This window comes from Pongo pygmaeus, chromosome 7, assembly GCF_028885625.2.
Source record: "Pongo pygmaeus isolate AG05252 chromosome 7, NHGRI_mPonPyg2-v2.0_pri, whole genome shotgun sequence".
Lineage (NCBI taxonomy): Eukaryota > Metazoa > Chordata > Mammalia > Primates > Hominidae > Pongo > Pongo pygmaeus.
In genome coordinates this window covers 116,480,869-116,508,713 of record NC_072380.2, presented here as the reverse complement: position 1 = coordinate 116,508,713, position 27,845 = coordinate 116,480,869, and the positions used below count along the sequence as shown (strand labels likewise).

At 32.6% G+C, this 27,845-nt stretch overlaps 1 protein-coding gene across 26 annotated transcripts in view; it reads right to left on the bottom strand.

The window, feature by feature from the left end:
- Positions 1 to 27,845, bottom strand: part of RIMS2 (regulating synaptic membrane exocytosis 2) — a 775,539-nt gene that overhangs the window by 239,594 nt on the left and 508,100 nt on the right. For 8 of the 26 annotated variants that reach the window (XM_054499558.2, XM_054499564.2, XM_054499560.2 and 5 more), the window contains 4 exons: positions 27,544 to 27,660; positions 18,767 to 18,832; positions 3,266 to 3,445; positions 2,276 to 2,385 (listed from right to left, as the gene is read on the bottom strand). In XM_054499558.2, coding sequence (XP_054355533.1) covers positions 2,276 to 2,385; positions 3,266 to 3,445; positions 18,767 to 18,832; positions 27,544 to 27,660 — 473 coding nt within the window. Of the gene's footprint in view, positions 1 to 1,438; positions 1,472 to 2,275; positions 2,386 to 3,265; positions 3,446 to 18,766; positions 18,833 to 27,543; positions 27,661 to 27,845 lie in introns of all 26 variants that reach the window. The other 18 variants (XM_054499565.2, XM_054499561.2, XM_054499569.2 and 15 more) reach the window with 5 other exon arrangements.

The following is a 27,845-nucleotide window of genomic DNA, read 5'->3' as shown; positions in this document are numbered from 1 at the left end:
CATAATCTTTATTGATAAGCCCATCAGAAACTTCACCAACTCTGACTTTCGGTATTACCAATAGGCTCTGTTTTCTAGGATACTTGCTATTACAAAGAATAGAGCTACTTATATTTCAATAGACTATTGCTATAAATGACATTAAAAATTCAATTTTAAAAATGTGCATAAATTATAGTTTCTGACTTTAAATGCCAATAAATGATGTCGAAACTCCATCTTTAAAAACACTGAAGAGACAAAAAGTTCCATAAATATTACTAAACTTTCCTTAGGAAAAGTGATTTAAAATTCTATGCCCCCAATTTTAAGCAAATAATTAAGAACTATAAAAATGCTGTGAAGTCTTTTTCTCAGGCAGCATAATAGACCATCATTCACAATATCACTGGATTGTTCAAAATTATGGTACTTGAAAATAGAAAGAACGACAAAACAGAAGTTGACCATCATCCAGTTAACAAGAACACAACTTATATCAACAAGTTATATAAGGGTATAAAAGTATTGCTGCTCGAATGCAGCACACTTACAAATTTGTTACAAATAGGTTACAGAAATACGAATTTAATATAAACATATATATAATGACAAGATTATTTTAGTGGTACTTTGTATACTATTTGAGGTAGCTTTTCCCTTTTTAAATAAATATTTCATGAATTCATTCAACAAAGATTTATTGAGGGTCTACAATGTGCCAGGCATTATTCTATGTGCTGGAGATTCATCAGTAAACAGTCAACAATTTTTTAAAGATACAAAGTTAATTTCAGATTTCCATAACTGGTACAGGATTTTATATTGATCTAGCAAACGTATGACACTCCATATATCACCATTCAGTATTTTCTTCTGAGTCATAATGTAGTGTTTGATGATAAAACTATACCATATTTAACTCTGATATACTGTAAGCAGTCTTGCTACAACATGAAAAATGATGTTGGAAACACAAGCCACAATCACTTTCTAATTCAACAACTTTCTTTTCTAGAAAGCCAAATTTAATAATTAAAAACATCATCATAAATAAAAAATGAAATATATGATGGTAAATATAACTACACTATGTGTACATCCTCAATGATGTAAACGTAGACTGCAATTGATATCTTTGGTTAAAGTCTTACTCGAATTCTAGTTTCTGGTTAAAAGGTACATAAAAATTTTATGAAAGAGCACATTTTATCTGGTCATTTAAAAGAAGTTAAACTCTTCGCATTCTTATTTGATGAATCAAAGATATTTAACTCTTTGGTATAATTTCCAAGTTAAAAAAAATTTGAATACTTTGTCAGATATCATAAAACAAAATAATTTTACTGTATTTAAGTCTATACAATGAAGGGACATCAATTGCAGTTGGGTTTATTTTTGCTTACCAGCCCCCCAAAAAGGCTGTTAGCACAAAACAAACCCTCCTTTATGTACAGACCTTCATAAGGTTCTATCTCCTTGACTCCATTGTCTAGGGAAAACAAAATAAAAACAAAAAACAGAACAAAAACAAACAAACAAAAAGGGAACCAAAGCACAGGGGTTAAAAACAACAGAAATTTCCAAAGGCACAGAATGTATTATCTACTAGAGAAAAGTTAAATGATTTAAATATATATGTATTATTTGCAAAGCACATCCAGTTACTAAATAAAGGGATCATTTAAAAAATGATTTTAAAAACCATTATATTCAGTTATCCATGCTTTTAGAGGTCCTTTATCTAAGAATTTATAGATGTTTGGGAAGTATGTTCATGTGTGTGTCAGCAAATAGTGCTTCTTATGCAAAAATGTAAAATTAATAAAAACATCAGTACAACATGCATCTTTCATTGTATATTCATGATTACCTTTTTCTTGTTCTCCAGTTTTGAGAAGGATCACCATTGTTGTGCATCAGCTAACCAGTCCTTTGCAGTGTGTGAAAATTGATTTGGCTAGTTACTAATAAACTTTATATAACTATCAACAATTACATAAACTTATTTGTAGCAAAGAAATATTATCCAACAGCTTATTTAAGAGTATTATGTTTACTTTTAAGATACATTTATTCAAATTTAAAAATGTGCAAGAGCAATAAAGATACCTTATTTTACCTGGAAATATTACAAATTTTTATTCAAAAATACATAATATTTATAACTATTATCAAATACAGACAAGGCATACAATTAACAAAAGAAAATTAACACAAAGGTAATAAGAAAATCTTGATTCACCTTAGCTTCCATGTGTATTTCCTAAATGAGATAATTAGAAATAAAACTTACTTCTATCCAATGTTCCCTTTGGTGGAAGCTGTGGAAGCTGTCGGCCCCTCCGTCCTGCCACTGGAGTACTTGATGGGCTTGTCTGGACAGACCCAGTACGAGGATGAGACCTAAAGACACACCATTAATATTCATTTTCAGTATAATGAGTTACATATTTTTAATACCTACATTTGGTTCATATGATAGCTGTATAAATACAATTTTAAAAGAAGTTTAGCTGCAGATTAAAAGGTTAGGAAAACTGGACAAAATATGGATATCTGAATGACTAAATAGCAAAAGATGTTTATTTTTGGTGTAATATGCATACATACACATACATGCACACAAAACCCTACAGTAAAATCCATGGAATTATTAATGTAAATTAGTACTCTATCCATTGAAAGTAAGAGGAGAATTTCGCTGCTCAAGAAAGAAAAGGTAGTACTTTTCTTTCTACCAGATTTCAAACTTTCAACACTAACCTTTCTCCCTTGATCCAGAGATTTTTACTCAGGCTTATATTAAATATCCCTTTATTAGAAAACATTTCATGAAACTACAAATAAAACCCTGAACAATTCAAGATTCAACTAAGGAAAATACTGGTTAATACATAATATTAGTATCAATAGAAAGAAACTTAAAAAATCTAGTTTTATTTATAATCATCATGATGATTTGAAAAGTGATGTGTAATGGACACAAATAGTTTCTCATTCTGTAGGAGAGGAACATGACAGTTAATGACGGAATTTACCCAGGACTCCTGATTAATGAGAAATCACAAAACAAATGCAGTCAGGACAGTTAATAAACAAATTACAATGGTAGCCACACACTATTATATCCAGTGAATATAAATAGTGTGTTTACATTGAAAAGGTTAGTATCGATTGTTACTAGTGATCAGCCAAAGATGATAGAAGAGACCAGTTAACTGCTGGGAAAATAAAATGGTGTGCTGGTGGGGCAAAGGGGAAATTAGTCTGATTTATCTTTCACCTCGATAAGGCAGGTGAAGGAGGGGCAGATCTTCCAGTCATTAATGAAGGCATCGACCTCATGAGGTTTGTATCAGGACGTTCAGTGGATCTGGAGCGGGTGGTGGTCCGCTCAAGGAGAGGCCGTTGTTCTGTTGATCTGGATCTGTGATATGGCTGTCTATCTGCTGCTTCACAATCCCTGAAACGTTAGTCAAAAAGCAGCTCAGTTGATCTTTAGTGCCCTTCTGCTATTTGGTTATGATGCATCAAACTGATTTTGAAAAAGGTAATTGTTTAAAATTATGGAGTATGTAAAAATTTTTCTTTTCCCCAACATATTCTGAGCAATTTCAAACGAAACTTCTTAAGAATTTCTAAAAAACCAAAATCTGCCTTTCGAAGTAATTCCCAGCAAAGATAATAGTTGCTCAGTTATAATAAACAACAAACAAAACTGCCTGCTTTCCAAAATGAATTCCCTAAATGGAATACGTGAAATATGTGAATTATTCTATTTTAAAAGAATTCAATGACTTTTCCTAACATTTTCAAGAGTGAAGAAAACCATATAAGCATTAATTCCGTAGCACCTGAAGCTGTTTAGTACTATACCAACTAAGATATAAAAAGGCTTTCAGAAAACACTATACACATGAACATTTAAACAGAAGAATAAAAATGAGGTTATAAGAAAATAGGGTGACTGTGAAGTCTGTAGCCATATTTAAACCTGATCCACAAGAAAAATCACTCTGTAGAAAACTGGTTAACTGGCTGTCTATCTTGGTGCACTTTAGCTATGCCAACTGTTTCAATTCAGAGTGGGTATTAATTGAAATAATAATTCTGAAACAACATGATCTCTTTGACTACAAATAAATCTAATACCAAAACTTAATCCTTGTTGAAGGAAGTATCCTTAAATTTAAGCAACCTCTCATTGTTGACCTTTCTATCCCTGGAACCTAGCATAATACTTTTACATTTAACATGATCAATAAATGTTTTCTAACATCAGCCCCACAATTTGGGAGATGACTTTAAAAACACTAGCTTTGGCTCCAGAATTCAAAAGTAAAACATATGTCAAAGTATATTTCAAATAAAATTATTACCTCCCTATCCAGTTGTAAGCACAAAAATGGAAATGCTTATATAATATAGACAGTCAAGAAAGCACTAGTCTCCCTCAAAGCTAATGTTTCAATGACATCCACTTTACCTATAAGTTATCTCAACCTTATTTTGGATAATGAAAAGTGCAAGTAATTTAAAAAAAAAAAAGAAAAAAGGACATAATTTCCCGAATGTCATGAATTATATGGCAAACAATTTTGTACTCCTTGATATTAGATTAGGTGACTTTAGAAAGTGAATATTGGCTTTATTCTACACCATATCTTGTGATTATTTTATATTTTAAAGTCATAGGGTAACATATAAGTTAGAGCACTTTTAAATACTTTTAAGTCCATATACTATCATGTGATTTACTTTCTAAGTTTAGTATTTTCATATAAGTGCATCAAGAACATGTCAAAATAACTGACATTAAATGTAAATATATAAAAAATATTTAATTACTAGTAACAATTAAATGGTAAGAGAAATGAAAAGGTAACCTCATAGTGTAAATATCACAGCTGTCTTTTTGTTTCTGAAAAACTATTTTGAAAGAACACTTTTCTTTAGAAATAAGTGTGTTCAGTAGTTTGCTGCATGTTTTTAGTCTAATATCTTTATATATCTTCATCACAATCAACAGAAACAAAGGGTATATCTCTCTATGTATTATTTCTTAAATTGCTTAAAGCCTATTTTTTAAGAGTACCAATCTTTACATTTATTTAAAGATTTATCTCACATTAATAATAAACATCTTATTACATAACAAATCTTTGGGAAATAGCTACAATTACCCTAGCAGAAAGTTAGACTAATATTTCATGTATTTATATACAATTTCATTTATTCTGATTCCATCAAGACATTTTTCCAAGTGGAAAGTGGAGTAAATGTTAGGATATGCAGTTTCGCTTCTTTGTGAAGAATCATTTTTAATAACTGAAAAATATGATAATGAGTGAAAACCAGGGAATTATTTTAAATGTGTTGCTATGTCCTATGTCCTCAAAAGGAGACCATTATTTATAAAACAGAGGTCACTCCTTAGGAAGTAGCTCTTACAAAAAATGTCTCTTTATAAAAAAGTTGTTTGAAAATTAACCCATCTTTTACATTTTACTTATATATTTTTCTCCATAAATACAAAGTATATATTAAATAAATACCATAGTGTGAAATGAAAATAGGTTAATAAATGAAAAATGAAAAGAACCACAGTAGAAGGTAGAAATTTCCCCAAATGTCCCAACACAGTTAAGGGGAATGGAAAGCTACCACATTTTAAACTTTGACAGCACATAAGAGAAGGCTGACACAGGCTCCTGCTCCCACATTGGATAAAAATAGGTCTGACTAGCTTAGACACAATGTTACTGCTATGAAAATTTAAAGCAGCAATGCCTAAATTACTCAGTCTTACATCAGGTCCCTTAAAGGGATTGAGATATAGTACTCGCAAACTCCCACCAAAATTCTGAATTAGTTTTAATTTTAAGATGAGAATATATAATTAATTTTGAATAGCAGCAACTGAAAAGTGGGAAATAATAAATACTTGCAAGGCTTAAAATATTTTAGGGCCCACTTGGGGTTCTTAACTTGGAGTGTTTATTTCAATATAAGTTGTTTCCTCTGTAACCATTTTATTTACCTTATTTTATGTTATGCATATAAAATATTATTCCAAAAACAGTGGCCATGGTTTTATCAGATTACCAAAGGGTAAGCCATTGAAAAAGCCAGGGCCCCCTCATCTGTAAATTTAAATCTTTCTTAGGTAAATAATTCCATTGTCTTTTAAAAAGTGATTTAATATCTATCACTGTTACATTTTTGAATATTTTATATTTTCTAATCTCTATTTATAGTTCATATTTTTTTGTACTTGAATTGATCTAGGCTACTGTCCATCATTATCTAATGGCTGCTATTCTAAATTGCATGCGTTCACAAAGGATACTGTGTATCAGCCCCTCCACTAATTTATGTTGACTAACAATACTATTGTTAACAACCCAGCCTTAAAAGCACATTATTAGCATATGCAGATTTTGAGATGAGTATGAACTGACAATAGGCCACAATAATAAAGAGAACAACTTAGAAGGCCTTCGTCTTAAATAGCAATCTTTATGCATAAGAAAAACTAAAACTGAAAGTGTTTAGTATTTATTTTCAGTCATTCTAAGGGAAAAATAATTTTATAATCATCCAGCGAAGTTGTCAGTTTTGAATCATTTTTTCGGGTCAACATAGTTGCTCATGAAAGATTTTTTAAAATTTCCAAGTATTTGATGCAACTTCCTACCTATTTTATCAGTTTTGCGATGTACTTTAGGTTTCCTAATTCAATGAAAGGACAAGGGATTTCTATGCAGGGATTGTATGCAAGGGAATTGTCTTGCAAGGGATTTTCCTCTACTAGGGAAGAAGAGGTCAGTGGGCACTCTTGTCTATAACCCAATGTTATTGCCTGCCATCCATCCATCCATCCGTCCATCCGTCCGTCCATCCATCCATCCATCCATCCATCCATCCATATCTTTCACCATGATACAACTCCAGATCAAAGTAAGCTCAATGTAGAGTATCTCTACAGGTATGATAAATACTAAGAATACTAAAACTCAGAAATCAATGAAAATTTTCCCAATATGTAACTCAGGACCTAGTCTGTATTAAATCAGACTTATTTCATGTTTATATTAGAAAGATGTCATAAGTAAATGTAATAGGTTTTCTTGAAAAGTAAACTTGTAAAAAGCAAAGCTACTTAGGAATTATTCTTTTCCTTTATAAAGCTGACATCTTAAATTTAAAAAAATTGGATATATCTCTGAAGAACAAGTATGGTCTCAGGTTTGGGGCAAGAAATGACTTCTCTATATCCATACTGTATAGAATAAGCTGATCAATAGCAGAAGTGCCCGACACAGTGGCTCATGTCTGTAATCCCAGCACTTTCAGATGCTGAGGCAGACAGATGGCTTGAGCTTAGGTGTTTGAGACCAGACTGGACAACCTGGTGAAACCCTGTATCTACAAAAAATACAAAAAAAAAAAATAGCGGGTGTGGTGACAAACACCTATAGTCCTAGTTGTTCAGGAGGCTAAAGTGGGAGGATTGCTTGAGCTCAGGAGGTCGAGGCTGCAGTGAGCTGTGATCATACCATTGCATTCCAGTCTGGGTGACAGAGTGAGACCCTGTCTCAAAACAGAAAAAAAAAAAAAAAAAAACCAGAAGAAACATTATATTTTTGTTAAAATATCTTGAATGTCTACAGATTTTCTGGGCGTTAACTGCATAACTGAAGTATAAATACATGATAAAATATACTAGAAAACATTAAAAATGAAACATTTTAGAATAATTAAAATAGCATATATACATATTTGTATATAACAAATAATTTAAAGTAATTATGACAACTTTAAAATTACAATTTTCATGTTCATCATTAATGTGCAAGATTAACTTTTTAAAAACTCTAGCTCATTATTTTAGCATCGTTTCTAATGTTATGAGGATTGCAAGATACAAAATATTTGCCATAGAAATCATGGTAAATAAGCAAATAGGTATTGTGCACAAATACGAACATGATATTATTTTGGAGGAAGATTAATTTATCCTTGGGTGTAATAGCATTATTCTATAGAATCTTTCTGTTGAGTTAGATGTAAAGACTCTAATTAGTTAAAAGTAAATAAGCTTATTCAAAGATGACAACAATATTTAGAGTCAGCCAAGTTAATAACAATCTAAAATGTGAAAATGGTATAATACATATATTGGAGGAAGATTAATTTATCCTTGGGTGTAATAGCATTATTCTACAGAATCTTTCTGTTGAGTTAGATGTAAAGACTCTATATTAGTTAAAAGTAAATAAGCTTATTCAAAGATGACAACAATATTTAGAGTCAGCCAAGTTAATAACAATCTAAAATGTGAAAATGGTATAATATATATTGATGTGACAGAGCAAGACACCATTCATGTAGAAAAAAATTACTATTACCCACAAGCCTATTATTTTATTATCAAAAAGAGAAGTATTCTCACATCTACAAAGGTATTTAAAAAACATATTCATTATTGAAAATTGCATGAAGAAATGACCAAATGTCTCAATTTCCTCAAGAAAATTAGGGACAAATACAATACTGAACAATAACATATACTGTATTATTAAATACACACACACACACACACACACACAAACATATAAGATGTAAATATTTTGAAGATATTTTTAGTATATTAAATATTTATAATTTTCATTGTTACTTAATTTTTATTTAAAAAATAACAGAAACAAAACCACAAATAAGCAAGAATATTTACCCATCATAATTAATACAGAACAAATTAGTACATCTTTAAAATATAAATTTTAAGAATACTGAGAGATAATATGACATGTTACCTGTAAAATCCTTATTTTTATGGAATAGGTTCCCATATTCAGTGAATGTTTGAATTTAATAATGATTTGTCAAATGTAAAAATTAAAGTTATTCCACCAAGGTACTGGCCCTACTTTATCACTTCCCAGATTCTCAGATTCCATAAAATAGCAAACATTTTTAAAAGTATATCTCTAAACAATATAATTATGAATTGCTATTGTATTATATCAGTATATCTGATGAGGTATGGCTCTCAAGCTAGAATACAGATTCAACAGTTTCACTGATCAATTTTGAACAATTCACCAGCATTCCTTTTGTTTGGCTGTTTTTACGTGGATAGAGAAATGTGTATAATGCAAATCCCTCATATGCACTGTTGCCTGCTGCCAGTAGCAGTCACTTCATAATAACCAGTCCAAATCTCAGACTCAGATGTAGCAGTCTGAAGATTAATGCTCCCCAACACCCCAACCAACAGAACAAAATTTGTGCTCATTTTCAAGCATAAATACTATCTGCCTCAGTCATTACTGATGATATGATCTCAACATTCAATAACAATTAATTGGCAACACAAAAAAGCATGACAAATAAGACCTACTGTCAAGGACAAAGCCACCAACAGAGGCCGACTAAGAGATGGTATAGATGTTGAATCTATCAAATGGGGAATTTGAAATAAGTCTGCTTGATATGGTAAAGACTGTAGTAAAAAAGATGAACAGCATGCATGAACAGATGGGGAAATTTCAGCAGACACATAGATGATGGAAGATAAAATAGTCAAATGGAAATGCTAGGAATAACAGAAAGTAGAATATGGTAAAATGTTAGTTAAAAAATTAAGTCGGAATCCGTTTATGACAATTTTTAATGCCTAGTTAAGAGGTTTAAACAGTTTAATTGTCAATGAGAGTAATAAGAAAAACTTCTGAACAAAGGTAATTTCCAAGTAATAAATTAAGAAGAATAATTCAGCGGTAGTGCAGAGAAATGAGCTAGATTAGGAAAAGGTTCTGACTTGTAGTAATGAGGGTGGAAATAGAGAAGAAGGTATGAATGACAAACATTACAAATCACAATATACAAAATATATAATATAAAATATAGAGAACATACATAATATTCAGAAGCATACAAACAATGCTAGCGATAGAAGGAATCTCAGAAGTTATATAATCCAAACTCTCTCACTTTAGAAATGAGCAAACTAAGGCTTATAGAAGCTTGGACGAATTCACATAATTTGATATTTTCTGGGCTGGAACTTGAACGGGGCAGTCTTTATTCTAAGCCTGTTAATTTCACTGAACTGTGTTTTCTTTGATAGCAGGGATAGTTTTTTCTCTCAATAATGTTTGACAAATCAACATATAAATTAAATATAAAAAAAACTTTCAAAATTTCAGCCTGAGAAATGAAATGATGATCTATTAACAGAAATTAAATAGTTCAAAAAACAAAAACCCAAACCCAAATATATATATATATATAAAATCAGTAAAGCACTGGAGGCAGAGGTCAAACTGTAGAAGGTTAAGTCTTAGGAGCTGATGAAGGAGTGAAGGAAGCATATGTAAAAATTCACACTTGAGATATCTGACCTAAGTAAAAAGAGAGAGAGAGAGAGAGAAATAGACCACTCTCAAGTTAGCTTGAAGGGGTAGCAGAACAGAAAGAAGGTATTAGTATTGTTTATTTTTATTTTTGAGAAGGAGTTTTGCTCTTGTTGCCCAGGCTGGAGTACAATGGCGCCATTTCAGCTCACCACAACCTCCGCCTCCCAGGTTCAAGTGATTCTCCTGCCTCAGCCTCCTGAGCAGCTGGGATTACAGGCATGCACCACCATGCCCGGCTAATTTTGTATTTTTAGTAGAGATGGGGTTTCTCCATGTTGGTCAGGCTGGTCTCGAACTCCCGACCTCAAGGTGATCCACCCACCTCGGCTTCCCAAAGTGCTGGGATTACAGGCGTGAGCTACCGCGCCTGGCCAGAAGGTATTATTAAGACAATTTCAACAGTAATTTGCGGAGAAATAAAATCAGTAAAGGAAGAAAGATTGAAATACAACAGAAACAAGAAATAATAAATGCAGGAAAATTCCAGAGAAACTAAGATAGGCTAGAGTCAGAAATGTAAATAGAACTTAGTTTTGATGGAGAACAAAACAGTTGTAAGAGGACAGAAGATGATTGGTAATGTAGAGAAATTAAGATTAAAAATGATAGCAGTTGGGAAAGTGTGTTATTGGCTTAGATCACATTGACTAAGAGTTCTCAGCACTACCTTACATGTAGAGAATCTTTAAGAAAACAGTCTATGTTCTACATAGACTGTTTTCGTCCTTTACCATTACTCCACTAGCTTTGTCAGAATCCTTTCTTTAACCAAGGTTCCAGTTATGTTGCCCATCTTGACATAGGACCATCATTGCCTCTCTTCAAACTTCATAGCAGCCCTCATCATTAATCTGGACACAGGTCAAACCCTTCCAGGGACCCTCAGCCAGTTCTGGTATTAAAACAACTGACAATTAACCTAGAATATTTTAATTTAAAGTTCTATTCAAGTATGTTATCTCTGTGATTCTTGGCTATCAAGTAAAAGGCAATCCCCACTGCCCCCTGATATCTTCTTCTCCCAAAATTCTTCATTTACTATACTCTCTTCCATACCATTATTAATCTCTTCTAATTCTCTTCTGTATTTTTGAGAATCCTTACTCCATTATTAATAAACTTCCTTAAACATCAACCTTCCTGCAGGATGGTTTTTGCATATTCTTGCCTTAAATAACATTTAGTTCAACTGTGTAGCCTCTGCTTCCATTGTAGCCTTCATCTGCAGAAGCTACTTATTCTTTCACATTTCACACTCCAGGAATCCAGGAGGGGAAGTTGGCTCCCTAGAGACATTTCTGACAATTACCCCCCGAATCATAATGGACATAGTCCTTACGTCTCTTAAGCATTCCACTTGGCAGTAACATTCATTATTAATACAGGTTGCTATTATCTATCCAACTTCCAATCACTGTCCCTTAGTCATTGGTAATTTTAGGGACTGACTATGGTAGTGCTAGAAGATTTCAATGCAAAGGCAGAAAATCATTGAACAATCATGAACCCCAATCTCCAGATTTTCAAGACTTCAATAACCCTTACTTTATTCTGGCATCAGTCTCACCAATTCCTGGCAGTATATATCACCATCTTTGACTTTCTTCTTTCCTTACCCACCCTGGACTCTATGACTGATCATCTGAACCACTCCCATACAGCACTCAGATTCCCTTCTAACCAATCTTCCTACTCACACAGTCACACACTAACAATGGTTTAATAACAAACTTGATTTCTCTCTATTAGCATCCTTTTACTTAGCTTCACTTCTCCCATCTATTTTCTTCCTGTCTCAGTGGTAAATAATAGCTTCTTTCTGTTCACAAAATCCATCTGTGTGTTTAGTCTGATTACCACCTACCTCCCCTAAGACTCTTCTTCCAATCATTCTGTCTTTTTTTCTGTATTTTTGACTTATCTTTCTCTAAAACATCCTTTGCTCCAGTGTGTGAACACACGGACATATTTCTTACTCAAAGGGAAAGAAACATCTTTTGATATCACATACGCTATCTAACTTTTCTCCTTCACACTTTCTTGATAAGTTCATTTTCTTATCTCCTGGTCATACTTAGGCTACTGCAACCTGTTTTTTCCCCCCTCACCATCCTTCTAAAATTACCCCAGCTAAAGTCATCCATGATACCTCACTTGACATATCCAACAGGCATTTTTCATTCATTATTTTTACTGTAATGTTATTACTTTCTTCTTGAAACTATTCCTTTAGCTCTCGTCATTCTACTTTTCTCATTCTTCTTTATGTCACTCAGAAGCTCCTCTTCCTCCCTCTGCCACTTAATGTTAATGTTCTTCAGGCAGGGAAAAACTTCTAAGCCCTCATTTCATGGGTTGTTTCTCAGATTGATTTCACTTACTTTTTATGACTGCTTACCATTAGTAGTGAATTTACTCTGAAATTACTCTATGTAGCTTAGGCAACTTCAAGTTTAAAAATTGTTTACTCTGTTCCTGCTAGATATTTCCTTTTAGCTTTCTCAGTAATTCCAAAACTGAACTTGTCTCACACCTAAACTGATTCCTCCCCTAAGAACCCACTTGGACCCTGTTAAGGTACCTTATGAATCTAGTTATTGAAGGTATAAGACTGGGAATTTTTCATGACTCTGAACTCTCTCAAAATCCAAATTCCATTATTTATCAAGTATTGCTGATTTTAATTTATTAAAACCACTATTTTCTCTCTGTTCTTCCATCTACTACATGTCTCTCTTTTGCTTTTTTCTCTTCAAATCGATCATTCACAGAGTCTGTAGGTAGGTACTCTAAGGTGAATGAACTTGTTATCACCATTTCTAATTAAATCCCTTCCAAGTACCTCTAGAACCTACAGTCTTTGATCTAAGTTCCTTAACATTTATGAAGAGTATATAAGATTCTTCAGGCTGGGCATGGTGGCTCACACCTATAATCCCAGTGCTTTGGGAGGCCAAAGCGGGTGGATCACCTGAGGTCAGGAGTTCGAGACTAGCCTGGCCAACATGGGGAAAACCCATCTGTACTAAAAATACAAAAATTAGCCAGATGCAGTGGCACATGCCTGTAATCTCAGCTACTCAGGAGGCTGAGGCAACAGAATTGCTTGAACCTGGGAGGTGGAGGTTGCAGTGAGCCAAGATCACGCCATTGGCACTCCAGCCTGGTGACAGAGTGAGACTCCATTGCAAAAAAAAAAAAGATTCTTCACAAGTGGAACCCTCTCTATCATTCCAGATTCATTTCTTGCTATTTCCTGCCTTGCGAATAATGTTCCAACAATTCTAAAATACGATATTTATTACTTCTGTGACCCTGTTCATACATTTCTTTAAAATGTCACAAATATCCTCCCTCACCTCCACATCAATCTAAATAATTCCCATTTATTCTTTAAGATACAGCTGAGTTGTTGTCTCTTCCATGATACTTTACATAAAAATCTAGCTGCCCACCACAGATGTTAGTAGTTCCTTAATATGTTATGTATAGCTCTAAGCAGGGATAAGTACTAGAAAAATAAGTAGGGTACAAAGGTAAATGTTAAAAAAGGTTATATTTATTAAAATAAAGGGTATATTTTAATAAAGAGACATTAATAAAGGGTAACATTATATCCATCCTAAACATGTTTGTTCAAATGAGTGAATTTAAAAATGCACAATGAATCAAATATTATTTTATACTAGTTAGCATAACCTGGCCAGAAGACATGCTTTGATTTCTAGTGTTAGTTAATATTGTCTCTTGAAGTAATATAAAAAAAGCTTAGCAAACATTATTTAAGTCTCTACTCTTCTGTTCTCAAAGAGGTGGTCCTCATAATTTTTCATGTTATACCCTAGGGTAGAGAGACCAGTGAAAGCCCAGCTTCTTCTAATGGAGTGGGCATAACTGGGGATGCTATGTTAAATTTACTACATTCATCCCATTCATTTAGAAAGTTCCAGATATCATATAGCCAAACTATGGCCCAACTGAAGCTATTAACACATATTTTATTCCTAGGAAACAATTTCCAGTTGAAAGTATATGCTACCTTGAAACCGAGGCTAGAGAACTGAATACTTAGATACTGATGCTACTTTCTTTTTCCACAGCTCTCAATAAAAAAGTTACTTTTTATTGTCCACTTTTAAGTGGTCAATTATTTTGACTCAAGTAAGTAAAAATTTGGATAATCTAGTCCAAAAACAATTCTACAAGAGAAAGAGGGTAATCCAGGTTTGAACCTTGTTAAATAGGTAAAAGAAGAACAATGTAGCAAGAGAATTGAGGATATTTTTGAGAATGGATTCAACTTCTGGATATGTAAGTAGATAAAGAAAGATGGAGGCTAACAGCAAGAAAATAAAGGGATCAAGAGAGTAGCATTCTCTACTGAGACAGAAGAACAAGTGAAGTAGAAATAACTTAAAGAAACAATAAGAAAAAAAAGTGCAATCATGGAGTCCAAGGGCATAGTATTCAAATTAAGATTTCAGAGCTAGAACAATTTCTACTGATAATAAAATGTAAAGTATGGTCATGAGACTGACCAACCAAAGTAGAATTGGAGGTAAAGCTCGCTACATTAGAGAAAGTTAAGGAAGTGAGTGGGTGCTAAATAGATTATTCAGGTAAATGCTGACATTACTCAGGCTTCATGGCAGGAATTGTGAAGTTTAGGAAGACTAAAGCCAGGTTCTAAAATCATCCATGAATAAAATGATATTACTAAGAGGTCAACAAATGACAGCAACAAGGAAGGGTGGTGGGTGGTTGTGTTTAGTTGCATTACATACAAAGGTACAAGATATAAAAATAACAAGCACAAAACATTACAGAAATAAATACAGGAGAATGGATAGATTACTAGGTCAGCATTCACATGTTCAACAAATGTCCAAAAAAAGGTCAGTCCAAGAATCTCAAAGTGGATTGGGATGGAGGTCAGAGGGAAGAGAAACTTAGAAAGTTAGTAGATTAAATAACAAATGATCAAAGTCCCTTAAAAAAGGTAAAAAAAGAGAAAGTTACACTGCAAACTCAGCATAGCATTTATTACTTCTGTGAAAGAGGCACAGGGATATAACAGGCAAGGAGAGTGCAGGGAAATGTAAGATACATACTTAGATGTTCTGTTCTTGGTTTGGGTAGTAGATTCAAGGATGTTCATGTTATTACATTGTGTTGTAACTAATACACATTCATTTGTATGTAGCAAAATTAGAATGAAAGCTAATATTTAAAAAAAATTTATGGATACATAATAGTTGTACATATTTATGGGGTACTGTTACATTTTGATACAAACATATAATATGTAATGATCAAATTTGGGTAATTGGGATATACATCACTTCAAATATTTACATTTTGTTGTGTTGGGAACATTTCAAATCTTCTCTTCCAGATATTTTAAAATATACAGTAAGCCATTGTTAATTATAGTTGCCTGACTGTGCTATTGAACACTAGATTTTATTCCTTCTATCTAGCAAAGATTTTTTGAGTAAGACCTCAAAAACACAGGCAACCAAAGCAAAAATTGACAAATGAGATTCTATCAAGGTGAAAAGCTTCTGTACAGCTTAGAAAACAATAAACAAAGTGAAGTGACATCTACAGAATGGAAGAAAATGTCTGCAAGCTATTCATCCAACAAGGGATTAATAAACAGAATATATAAGGAACTCAAACAACTCAATAGCACAAAATAACAATAATAATCTGATTTTTTAAATGGATAAAATATTTGAATAGACATTTCTCAAAAGAAGACATACAATGGCCAACAGGTATATAAAAAAATGCTCAACATCACTAATTATCAGAGAAACGCAAATCGAAACCACAATGAGATATCATTTCACCCAGGTTAAAATGTCTATTATAAAAAAATTCTGAAAATAACAAGTGCTGGAGAGGATGAAGAGAAAGGGGAGTGCTTGCACACTGCTGGTGGAAATATAAATTAATACAACCAGTATAGAAAACAGTATGGAGATTCCTAAAAATCTAAACATGGAACTACCATACGATCTAGCAATCCCTTTGCTGGGTATATATCCATGAGAAAGGAAATCAGTATATTGAAGAGATACCTGCACTCCCATGTTTACTGCAGCACTATTTACAATAGCCAAGATATGGAATCAACCTAATTGTCCATCAACAAATGAATGCATAAAGAAAATGTGATATATATACACACAATGGAGTATCAGTTAGCTAAAAAAGAAAGAATAAAATCAGGTATGAAATGCATGATTAGCAAGATGAATGAAAATGGAGGACATTATATTAAATGAAATAAGCTAGGCACAGAAAGACAAATATTGCATGTTTCCACTCATATATGGGAGCTAAAAATTGATCTCATGGAGGCAGTGAATAGAATGGTAGTTACCAAAGACTGGGAAGGACAGTAGAGAGGAGATGAAGAGGGGTTGGTTAATGGGTACAACATATTTTTTAAAAAAGCAAAGGAACTTCATTCTTACAAATTCTACCCATATTGTCTAGGTCACTAGACTTAGGCCCTCAAGAGTTCCTGTTGCCCTACGGCAAGGCAAATACTTTAATACATATAAAATAAATATTACATATACATGTAAATATACATGGTAAATCCTACATTAGATATTTGATAACTTGCTTGTGGAAACAGATTTTTCCATGTTATATTTTAATATAAACATTAATGATCTCTGTTTTCTCAGCACAAACCAAATTATGGCACAGAAAGACAATTCATAAATGTCTCCTTCAAAATGGGCCAATTAGGCCGAAGTTGAGAATTTGGGGAAAAGTACAAAATTGAGATGATCAAGAATTGTAGCCACATTGCTGAATGGAAAAACTAAGTAACATGAAGCAGATAATCTATTTGTTGATAACTGAGACTAAGAAAATACAAACTATTGAAAAAGTGATGTGATATGACTTTAACTTAGCATGAAATGAAGAGACACCAGAGTATATACAGTAAGTCTATAATCAGTAATGTCTCATTCATGTATGTCACCCACCTTTAAAAAAGCTTTGGCCAATTATCAAAATACAGTTATATAACTACTTTTCCATATTTTTGTAAGGTAAATGTATAATTACTGAAAGTAAAAAATAGTCGGAATGCAATATATAGCAACAGTAAAAACAAAAAACAACAAAATATAATTATTTAGGATTGAAGCAGAATAACAAAAAAGTGAAAAAATGCAAAAGAAAATTAAATATAGCAATAACCATTATCATATAATAAACTGGAAGGCACTAAATTTCAATTATATTTGCTGAAAGACATTACAAAAGTTATTAGTAAATTACTGTTGCTATTACCTCTTATGTTTCCTTTCACATTTACCCACATAAATAAAATACTTATAAATTTACTCTTTAGTTTTCAATCATTTTTATAAACTCTTTTATTATCAACTCTTAGTTAATTTCATAGGGATGAAGGAAGTCACACATAACTCCAAATCACTTAGAAACAATAGTCAAGGTGACCAACCATGGCACATAATTCCTAATTTATACTAGCTAAGCTTTCCACCACATTATTTCTTTACCTAAAGGATCTCAAATGTTGTCACTGGCTCAAATCTCTAAATCTCCATACAGCCTTGAGAACTTTTCAGATTTTAGAGATATTCTCTCCCTTTTCTAATTAACCTCTCTTTCTAGTTAACCCCTCTTGCTATTATATGCCAGGTAACTGAGATTTCCCTCCAATGTAAATTATATTTCCTTAAGGCATTGTAGCTGTACTATCTATGATTCACTGCAAATTCCCACTTTGGAAAGAGAAATGGTGGTAGGGTAGAAATGAACAAGTGTTTTCTCACAGACTCAGTATTCTCTGCAGATAAGGATTATCTACTATGACAAAGGAGTAGATCACAGCCACCTCTGACAAGGCAACCACAAACAAATCAGTTCAACCTAAGCACTTCAAGGACAGATTCCTCTACTCTGGAGGTGGGAAAGTGAGTTTTCAAGACTTATGCCATCTAAATACCTAATTATGGACTCTGCTGAGGAAGGTGAGTAGTCAACTGGAGTTAATTTAAAGATAATACTGTTATTCTATCTTTATAGATAATAGAGAGTTAACTGTAATTCCTGATGAACTAAATTTTTAGAATCACCAAAGAGATTCTCCTAATTTACAAAAGAGACACTGTATTTTTGATGTCCTACTACAATTAGTTAATACATTTTATTTCATGTTATTTTATATGGGTGATATTTCTGTATTTCATTAACAACCATATATGTATATACATAAAAACAGAAATAAAAGTGAACTATATCATATCAATACACAGGTACAAGCAATTCCACAAACAGACTCAATTGTAAGAAAAATATACCTGCCATCCCTGTGATGATGGTCAATGGTCTGACTGTATCTGGAGCGAGGTAGAGTAAGAAAATGACTGCAAGCATGGCAGAAACAAGAATATAAATAAGACTCAAGAAAGAAGTGAAAAAAAAGTATAGTTTAATTTAAAAAGTGAGATTTTAAAAGATAGGCAGACAGTAAGCAAAGCACATGGAAACTGTTATTGGAAAGTTTGCCCCCTCCTCCCAATGTTCACTGTAATATGACAGTGCCAAAGGTTAAAATATTCTAAATATTTTAAAATTAAATGCAACAAAAATATAACATTATTAGTTATTACTCAAACATCTTTAGCACCACCTAGAATATGTTATATGATAGAGATGCTTTACCATTTTTTAGGAGGAAAGATGAGATGAGAAAAATAAAATAAGCAGAAAGTTTAAGAAGGAAATAATAAATGAGGTAATTTCAAATACTTATAAAAGTTGAGAAATTTATAAGGTAACTATTTCTCTTTTAATTATTAATAATTAAAAATAACTACAAAGGGCTTTAACAATTCCATTTAATAGAGTAAACTGATCCAAATTACTTTGATTATTAATTGTATTTATTAAATTTATTGGGTACTATTCATTTTTCCATTCACTATGTTTATTGTATATTATGTATTACATGCTATTGGCTTTGCTACCTTTCATGCCTCATAACTACCATAAGCAATCCAAGCTGCACACTGATCTTTTACCCATCTCTTCTTTCCACAGCAGAATTTAAAATTTCCTACTTTCTTAGAACCCTTAATACTAAAACAATTAATCTTAGCAGATTATCATTATGTTTCCATAAACAATGGAAATAAACCTTGAACTCTCTCAACTTCCACAATTCTATCTCTAAATATAAAGTAAACATACATTTAAATCTTCACTTGTCCTTGTCTTCTGCACCAAAAGAGATGCCTCTACTTGTAATCCTGCTTCCCATATGACCTTGCTTCATTTATTATTCCCTTCCTCAACTGCACTTAATCCTAAAAATAAAACCCTTGCTAATCTTTCCTTCCTCTCAAGCCACTGTATCTCGCTCATTTTCTTTTCAACACAGAACATCTTAAAATACATACCTACAATTCCTGCCACCTCTGCCGGACTTTGCTTTCATGCTTTAAGCTTACTGTAATTTGACTTATGCTTCTACCACACTCTCGAAGCTATCTTATGAATGTGAAATCCCCCCAAAATTCTTTCGTCTCCTCTTAATCCTCATCATACTCCACTTACCTTTGGTATTAGACATTGATTTTCAAACCTCTATTTTTTAATACTCTCTCCTTTTTTGGTTTCTGAAACCTCTCTAGCTATTAAACATAGTCTTTATTTAACACTGAACTATATGCCGAGTACTCCATTAAAAGCTTTGCCTACATTATCTCATTTACTTCTCATAACAACTCTTTGAGGTAGGTTCTACTATTCCCACTTTTGAACAGACAGATAAACTGAGGCTATGAGTGCTTGTTCAGAGCTATATAGTAAGTGGCAGGACTGGGTTTCAAACTCAGGGCTTTCTTAATTCGAAACTCAGGCTCTTAACACATTTGTACATACAGCCTGGTCTCTCACCTATATGAGTGGTTCTTCATGTATTTAATGTACTGGATTTCCTTTCTCTGTAGAGAGGCAGTGGTTTTCCAAGATTCATTTCCTGATCTTATATTCCAACACGTTCTTTCTAAATAATGCAATTGTTTTTATGGTGTAAACAGTAACTCTGCTTTATTACTGATTATTCTTTGGGTTGCACAACACTTTTCCATCTGCTTCGGGGCTCTCCACATAATGCTTGAGTGACATGTAGACACTTCAGGAAAACACATGTTCATTGTGAGACTAGAACAATACCCTTTCCTATTTATGAGGAGGTTCAAGCAGTGGTTTACAAACTCTTTTTTTTTTTTTTTTAGCAGATCACTTTTTTCAAACAAAATTTGATATAGAATCAATATACAGTAATCAAATAATATCAGGATGATGCTGGCTAAAGAGAGTAAGAAGCCTAGATCCCTATCCATTTGGCCTCATTTTTACCTGTCATAGCAGTCTCTCAGGTACCTCTACAAAACACAGGAGTCCATCATCTCTAAAGTCCCTTCTAATTTCTAACGTAATTCTTTAATCCCCCTTTGGAACTTAATATAATACTTCAGCTATTCCTTTTTTTGTAATCTCTTGCAATTCCAGCTTCAAATAAGGATTAAAATATTTATTTAATAAACCAAGTTTTACAGTCTCAGAATTTAACTTCTCCATTTCCTCATTTTTCACATTCAATTGATTTACAAGCCTTGCTTGTTCTGATACCTAAATAACTCAGATTTCTCTCCTTTACCTTTTCTCCTGCCACCACCTTAAATCAACTTTACTATGTCTATTGAAACAACCTTCTCTTAGGTCTTCCTACCTTCAGACCCCAGTCTTCCCCTGACTAAATCCAATCTTCATCCTGTCTACAGAAGTTTATTTGCATATTATGCTTTCTGATCACATAGGTACCTTACTAAAAATTCTTCACTGGTTCCTGATATCAAAAAACAAGTATAAATTCCCTAAAAGTTCTAAACTACTTTCAATTTTCATCTTCTATCACTTTCCATTCCCCATACCACTACCTCTTATCTAGGTACAACAGACTACCTAAGATTCTCTAAATTATCATGTGTTTTCCTGACTCCAAGACTTTGTTCATGTTCATCATTCTGTCAAGAATGCCCACCATTCTCCCTCTGTCTCCACTGCTTCACTTTTCACAATCTTATTCAATCTTTAAAGCCCAACTTCCCTGTGATGTCTTTTCCAGTTCACCCAATCAAGTAATTTTCTCTCCAATCTGTTCCAGTATTATTATCCTTCTGCCACACAGTCTTCAACATTTTAAAATTAGTTGATATACGATAATTTGTCCGGCTAGACCAGGATAATGTCTGTTTTAAATCTTTGTGCACAATGGCTGACCCACTCAAATATATTTTGGATTGCACTAAAAAGTAAAATCAAAATTATACTGTTTTCACGATGAGCCTTCTCTCAAAAAAGAGCAGTGGTTCATATAATTATAGAAACATTCTAGAAACGTAAACAGAAGATTATGAGCCTATGTAAGAAAATATTTTAAAAAGTATACATAGCTTTATGAAGAAGAGAAATAATACCCAACAGTTGTGATGTTGGGCTTTACTGCTTTAAAAGGAATAGGTTTTCTCCAAAATTACTTAAGAATAACAGAAAATATGTAAATTTCAAAGCTTGTCAAAATTTATAAATTTATAAAATATATATATAAAATCATCCAATTTCTAATAGTTTCCTTGAAGAGTCTTATAATTAACTTTGTCCCTATAAAGCCAAAGCAGCCATTAAGCAAGAATCACCTTTATCAAGCATCAGTTTATTTTATTTCTCTTTTCTGTCTCTAGTCATGTTAGTTCTTAACCTTGTCTGGTCATGACCCTCCTTGAGATTCTGTTGAAAACTGTAAAAACTCATGCATGAACATTATACAAAATTTACCATTGTGTTTTAGTAAGCCCTCTAAAATCTACCTAAGGTCCATAGCCATACTCAAGGTCCTTTGCTGCATCCACTTGGTACAACCTTAAAACATATTACACTTCTCCACTGAACCATGCTTACTTTTTTTCCAAAATTAATGGACATTATTAAATTTGAGCAATAAGTATGCATAGTGTCTTAAATATGCATAGTGACTAAACAAATAAAGTAAGTTATATTAAAACTGCAGTTAGTCCAATCTGAGCAGTAAATCACTGTAAAAGAAAAAAATAGAAAAACAATACATTTACTAAATTTTAAAAAGCAAAAACGAAGAAGTCATAGATTCTAAGGCTCATGATAAAAAATTACTATTCAAAGTATTAAACTAGATTACTAATCCAATTTCTAGACACTTTGATTCTTAAGCAATATAACCTTTAAAGACAACACAAAGTTATATTTATAATGAATTGTCCTTCCACTATATTAAATTAGCCGAATGTCCCCTTTAGGAATCACTTTAGTCCATACGAAAAAGAACTGCAAAAATGGGAGATAAAATATTCCATTCTTAAGTAAAACTATAGCTTCCAAAAACCCTTACTTAATGCAAAAACATTTTTTGTTTTTATTTATTCTTTTTTTTCTTTTGAGACAGGGTCTTGCTCTGTCACCCTGGCTGGACTGCAGTGGTGCGATCTCAGCTCACTGCAGCCTTGACTTCCCTAGGCTTATGTAATCCTCCCACCTCAGCCTCCTGAGTAGCTGGGATTAAAAAAAGATGCACACCACCACACCTGGGCTAATTTTATTTATTTATTTTTGTGTGTGTGTGTTTGTGGAGATAGGGTCTCACTATATGGCCTAGACTGGTTGAGAACTCCTGGGCTCAAGTGATGTGCCTGCCTAAACCTTCCAAAGTTCTGGCATTACAGGCATGAGCCACTGTGCCTGGCATGTGTCTTTAATGTTGTTAATGCTTTCCTTATGTTGTAGTCCCTACATTCTACTCAGTATGATTTAACTCTTAAAATGTTTCTGAAATACAGCAAATAAAATAAGTAAAATAAAATGTTATATTATTTTTGTAAAGTGAATTTTCTTTTTTCATTTACTTCATAATTTTAAACTATCAGAGATATGTTTCCTTCATAGCCGATAACTGAAAGGAAAAAAGAGACTATTCTTTTTGGTGAAACAGTTATGAGTATGAGTTACACTTTCTGGTAGCTGACTTCCTGACAAGGAATAGATAAATAGCATGAGTGTGTAAGGTATGCCAGTGGTCCATATAACAGGGCATTTTCCTTTTTCAGAATATATATTTATTAACTGAATGTACAGGAGAAAAAAGTTTATAAAGTAATTTATCTTTTGCCAACATTAATTGTATTCTTATGATGCTAAAAGTATACTCCATGGAAATAAATGCATCTAATGTATTTTGGCCTCCAGGATAGACATAAAAATGCATACTGTGGAGTACTTCTGACATGTTACAGAAATATTATCTAATACTCTATACTTATTCTAATAGTAAACTAACTCAAGTAAACAAAAAGCTCTTAAAATATTTTTTTTTTTTTTTTTTTTTTTTGAGACAGAGTCTTACTCTGTCACCCAGGCTGGAGTGCAGTTGCACAATCTCGCCTCACTGCAACCTCCGCCACTCAGGTTCAAGCGATTCTCCTGCCTCAGCCTCCTGAGTAGCTGGGATTATAGGCACCTGCCACCATGCCCGGCTAATTTTTGTATTGATTTCTAATACTAAGGCCACATAGTCTGCCTCAGGAAAAACTATGTTCCTAGTTGTAGTAGTTACCAGGACTTATCAGAAAAACAATGGTATAAAAAGCAGTGGAATGGAAGTAGAAGATGAAAGATATGCTTAATAATTCCTCGTTTTAGCTGAGTCCTTGCATCCAGGTTTCTAAATTACTTGTAAAGAATCTGTCTACTTTGCAAAGCAGAATAGGATTTTGACTAATGTAACACAGTGAGATATGCAGAGAAACAAAGACCTAATAAAAATTTAACGTGTAAATTATTTTTATATTACCTATAGAAAGGATATAAATACTATATCTTCTCCTTACACCACCCAAGTTTAACCAAGTACTATTAATGAATGTCAAATAGCATCATTTCTCACTCAATATAGTCTATCCTTGCTCTTGGTCTTGCCTGAATAAACATGCCCATTTTTCAAGGTCCAATTCATGCCCTACATTCATTCTATACAAAGCTTAAACAAACAAACAAACAAACAAACAAACAAACAACTGCATGGGCCAGGCACGGTGGCTCATGCCTGTAATCCCAGCACTTTGGGAGACCCAGGCAGGTGGATCACCTGAGGTCAGGAGTTCGAGACCAGGCTGGCCAACATGGTGAAATCCCATCTCTACTAAAAATACACACACAAAAAAAATTAGCTGGACATGGTGGCACATGCCTGTAATCCCAGCTACTTGGGAGGCTGAGGCAGGAGAATCGCTTGAACCTGGGAGGCAGAGGTTGCAATGAGCTGAGAAAACACCATTGAACTCCAGCCTGGGTGACCCAGTGAGACACTGTCTCAAAAAACAAACAAACAAAACAACAACAACACTAAGTGAACTGGCTGATTTCTCTCTCTCTCTTTTTTTCTTGTTTACTAAGCACATTAAATGTAAATTATTTGCAAGTGAATATATCCTTTTAAAATGGTAAGGTTAAGGCACGTATTTTCAGTACCTACTATACAATTGGAGGCAGTGTCATTTAATCTACACAACTCAGTAAAGTTGATACTGATATTCTAATTTTACAGATAAAAAAATCAAGTGTCAAAGAGGTTAATTTTCCCAAAGACACAGGTAGCAAGAGGTTAAATCCTGCATAAAAAATCAAGGCCATTTGGTTTCAAATCCTATGAAAAAGATTCAATAAAATATTACATTCAATAAAATACTATTCTAGTCCAGTGCATCAATTCTTACTGACAAGAAAGGTTATTTATTGTACCTCTCAAAAGACCTAAATTACTATTATTATCTCAAAGGAAATTCTCTCTTAGGCTTTTTAATCAACATTATTATTGATTAAAATGCTATTCATGAAAATTCACTGTAAGAGTTCTAGAGTATTCTTATCTTCTAAAAATCATAATGCACCCATATGCATTTTATTACCAAAACTCTTAGAATATTAAGATAAAACAGAAATTAAGAACTTGTTGCTTAATGTGACAGACCACATATACAATATTGAACTTTTTAATTTTTTATTCCTCATGTTAATAAATAATTACACAGATAATCAAATAATATTAGAAATGGTTTTATATTCCTATTTAAACAAAATTCTATTTTATTTACTTGAAAAAAGGATTTAAGGCAGCTCACAATTAAGAGAAATTGTGATCTGGCATTGACAGTGCTCTGAAAGAGAAATAAAAACCACATGGATCAATTTTCTTGAAAACTTCAGAAAATAATTATATGAACATTTTTGCTAAACTAAAATATTTATAAATTTTTAGACAAAAAATAAAAATATAACGATGTTTCAGTTGCAGACATAAATTAGAACAGACCATAAAAATGCACATTGTAGGATATCTCTGACATGATAATTACGTAATATGACCATATTAACTAATACCAAGGATTAATCATCTAGGCTTTAATAGGAAGCTTTGTTGCCATTAAACCTAGGGTCATTTGCCTTTAAATATTTATAAAGTATTATGCATTTGACATGATAGCAATAATTTTTATTTATAATTCTAGATGTTAATTTTATTTTTCTGCAAGATTTAGACAGCATTTATTTGTCTTAAAGAAAACAAAGTCCAGTTTTTCATTAAAATAAAACTTTACATAAAATTGAAGAAAGTTTAAATTCATTTCAGAGTTTTCTCTCATCATTTCCATTAACAAACCTTCAAGGAACAAGGATTTTATGACTTGGTATATAAATAATTTCCAGAAACAATCAAGCTCATTAAAATGCTATATTAGGCAACTAAAATACCTCTTCATTCATCCTAATATGACTCCTTTCAACTCCTAATCATGCCAACATAGTTACCCTTCTTTCTATTACAGTATTGTACTTGATAAGCATCAACTTCTATAGGTAGCATGTCTGTAATTACCCCTAAAGACACAGATTACTATGAAAAAGTTTAGCAAATTAAAAGAAAATAAAATACTACATTAGCTTTCATTTATCACTAAAAGCAATATTAATTTAATAACTTCTTACATATAATTTCTTCTTAGATCTCAGGCACAAAAGCCAATACTTGTTAGACACTATTGAAGACTATGATATCCCCTCTACTTGTGGAGAAGTATACTAAATCACAGTGAAATTAAGCATGAATTAAGTATAATCTTAATTTAGACAAAAAATTAAGTGTATAAATGTAAACAGTAATTTCTCATATCAGCTTATTTAAAAGCCCCCAAATGTTCTTCCTAAAATTGGTTTAGGATGCATACAAAGGGACTTCTGAGTTTCTTCATTATTTTATCATATCCTTTGAATAGTTTGGGAAATATAATGGCATTTACTTCATGTATAACCAAAGCATGAATTAGAGAGTTTATCAATTTGCTTAAGCTAAAAATATTAATAGTAGCTAATGTAAGCATTGTAACATACCATGTTACTTCCAAGTTTGTCACATTTAATGGAGCAAATTCAGAGAGCTCTTCCAAATACAGCAATCAATCTTTAAGATGCTTAAAAGGTTTACTGAAAGCCATGAGGAAAAACCTCTTCATGAATCATAAAATGTTTCCTAAACAAATCAGACTGTCTCAATACTTCCATATGTGAAAAGTCACACCAATTTCTCTGATGAATGTAAGAGACTTTAAAATCTTTTGTCTCATTAAAGTATTTATATATATAATAATTGTTTATGACTAGGAAAAATAATAAAACATCTTGCTTTCACTATAATTAACATTATAATGATTTATACAGATTCACTAACTTAACTGGTTTGATTAAACCAGAAACAAAATGGCAAGAGAAAGATAATTTTGTTTTTTTCTTACCAGAGAAAAGGTTGTTTGTATTTATTTACTTTTAACAATGTGGCAGTCATAAGAAATAATGTAAGCATTGTAACAGAAAAACATTGTTTCAGAAACTAAGAAAAAGGAATATGTGAAAACATTTTATGGTAACCCCTTCCTGAAAGCAGTGATTATATTAATAATAAGGTCTAATAGTATTTAATCATATTTACCTGTCTCTATCTGGAGAATAATGGTCATCCACGACACGATGTCTATCCATTCGGCTAATTGTATTATAATGTCTGGTAGTAGTGCGTGTCCCTCGAAGTCCCTGTTCCACATTCCGACTAAAACAACAAGATCTATTAAATATCTTAGTAAACGATTTGAAACACTAAGAAATGAGGTTTATTTTAAAGCACAGTAGAAAAAGACAAAGTCACTATATGGTGAAGTCCAAATTTTGTTTTAATTAATTGCATCTCTGACTAAAGGTATAAGTTTCAGTGGAAGGTTGACAGTTAAGTAAGAT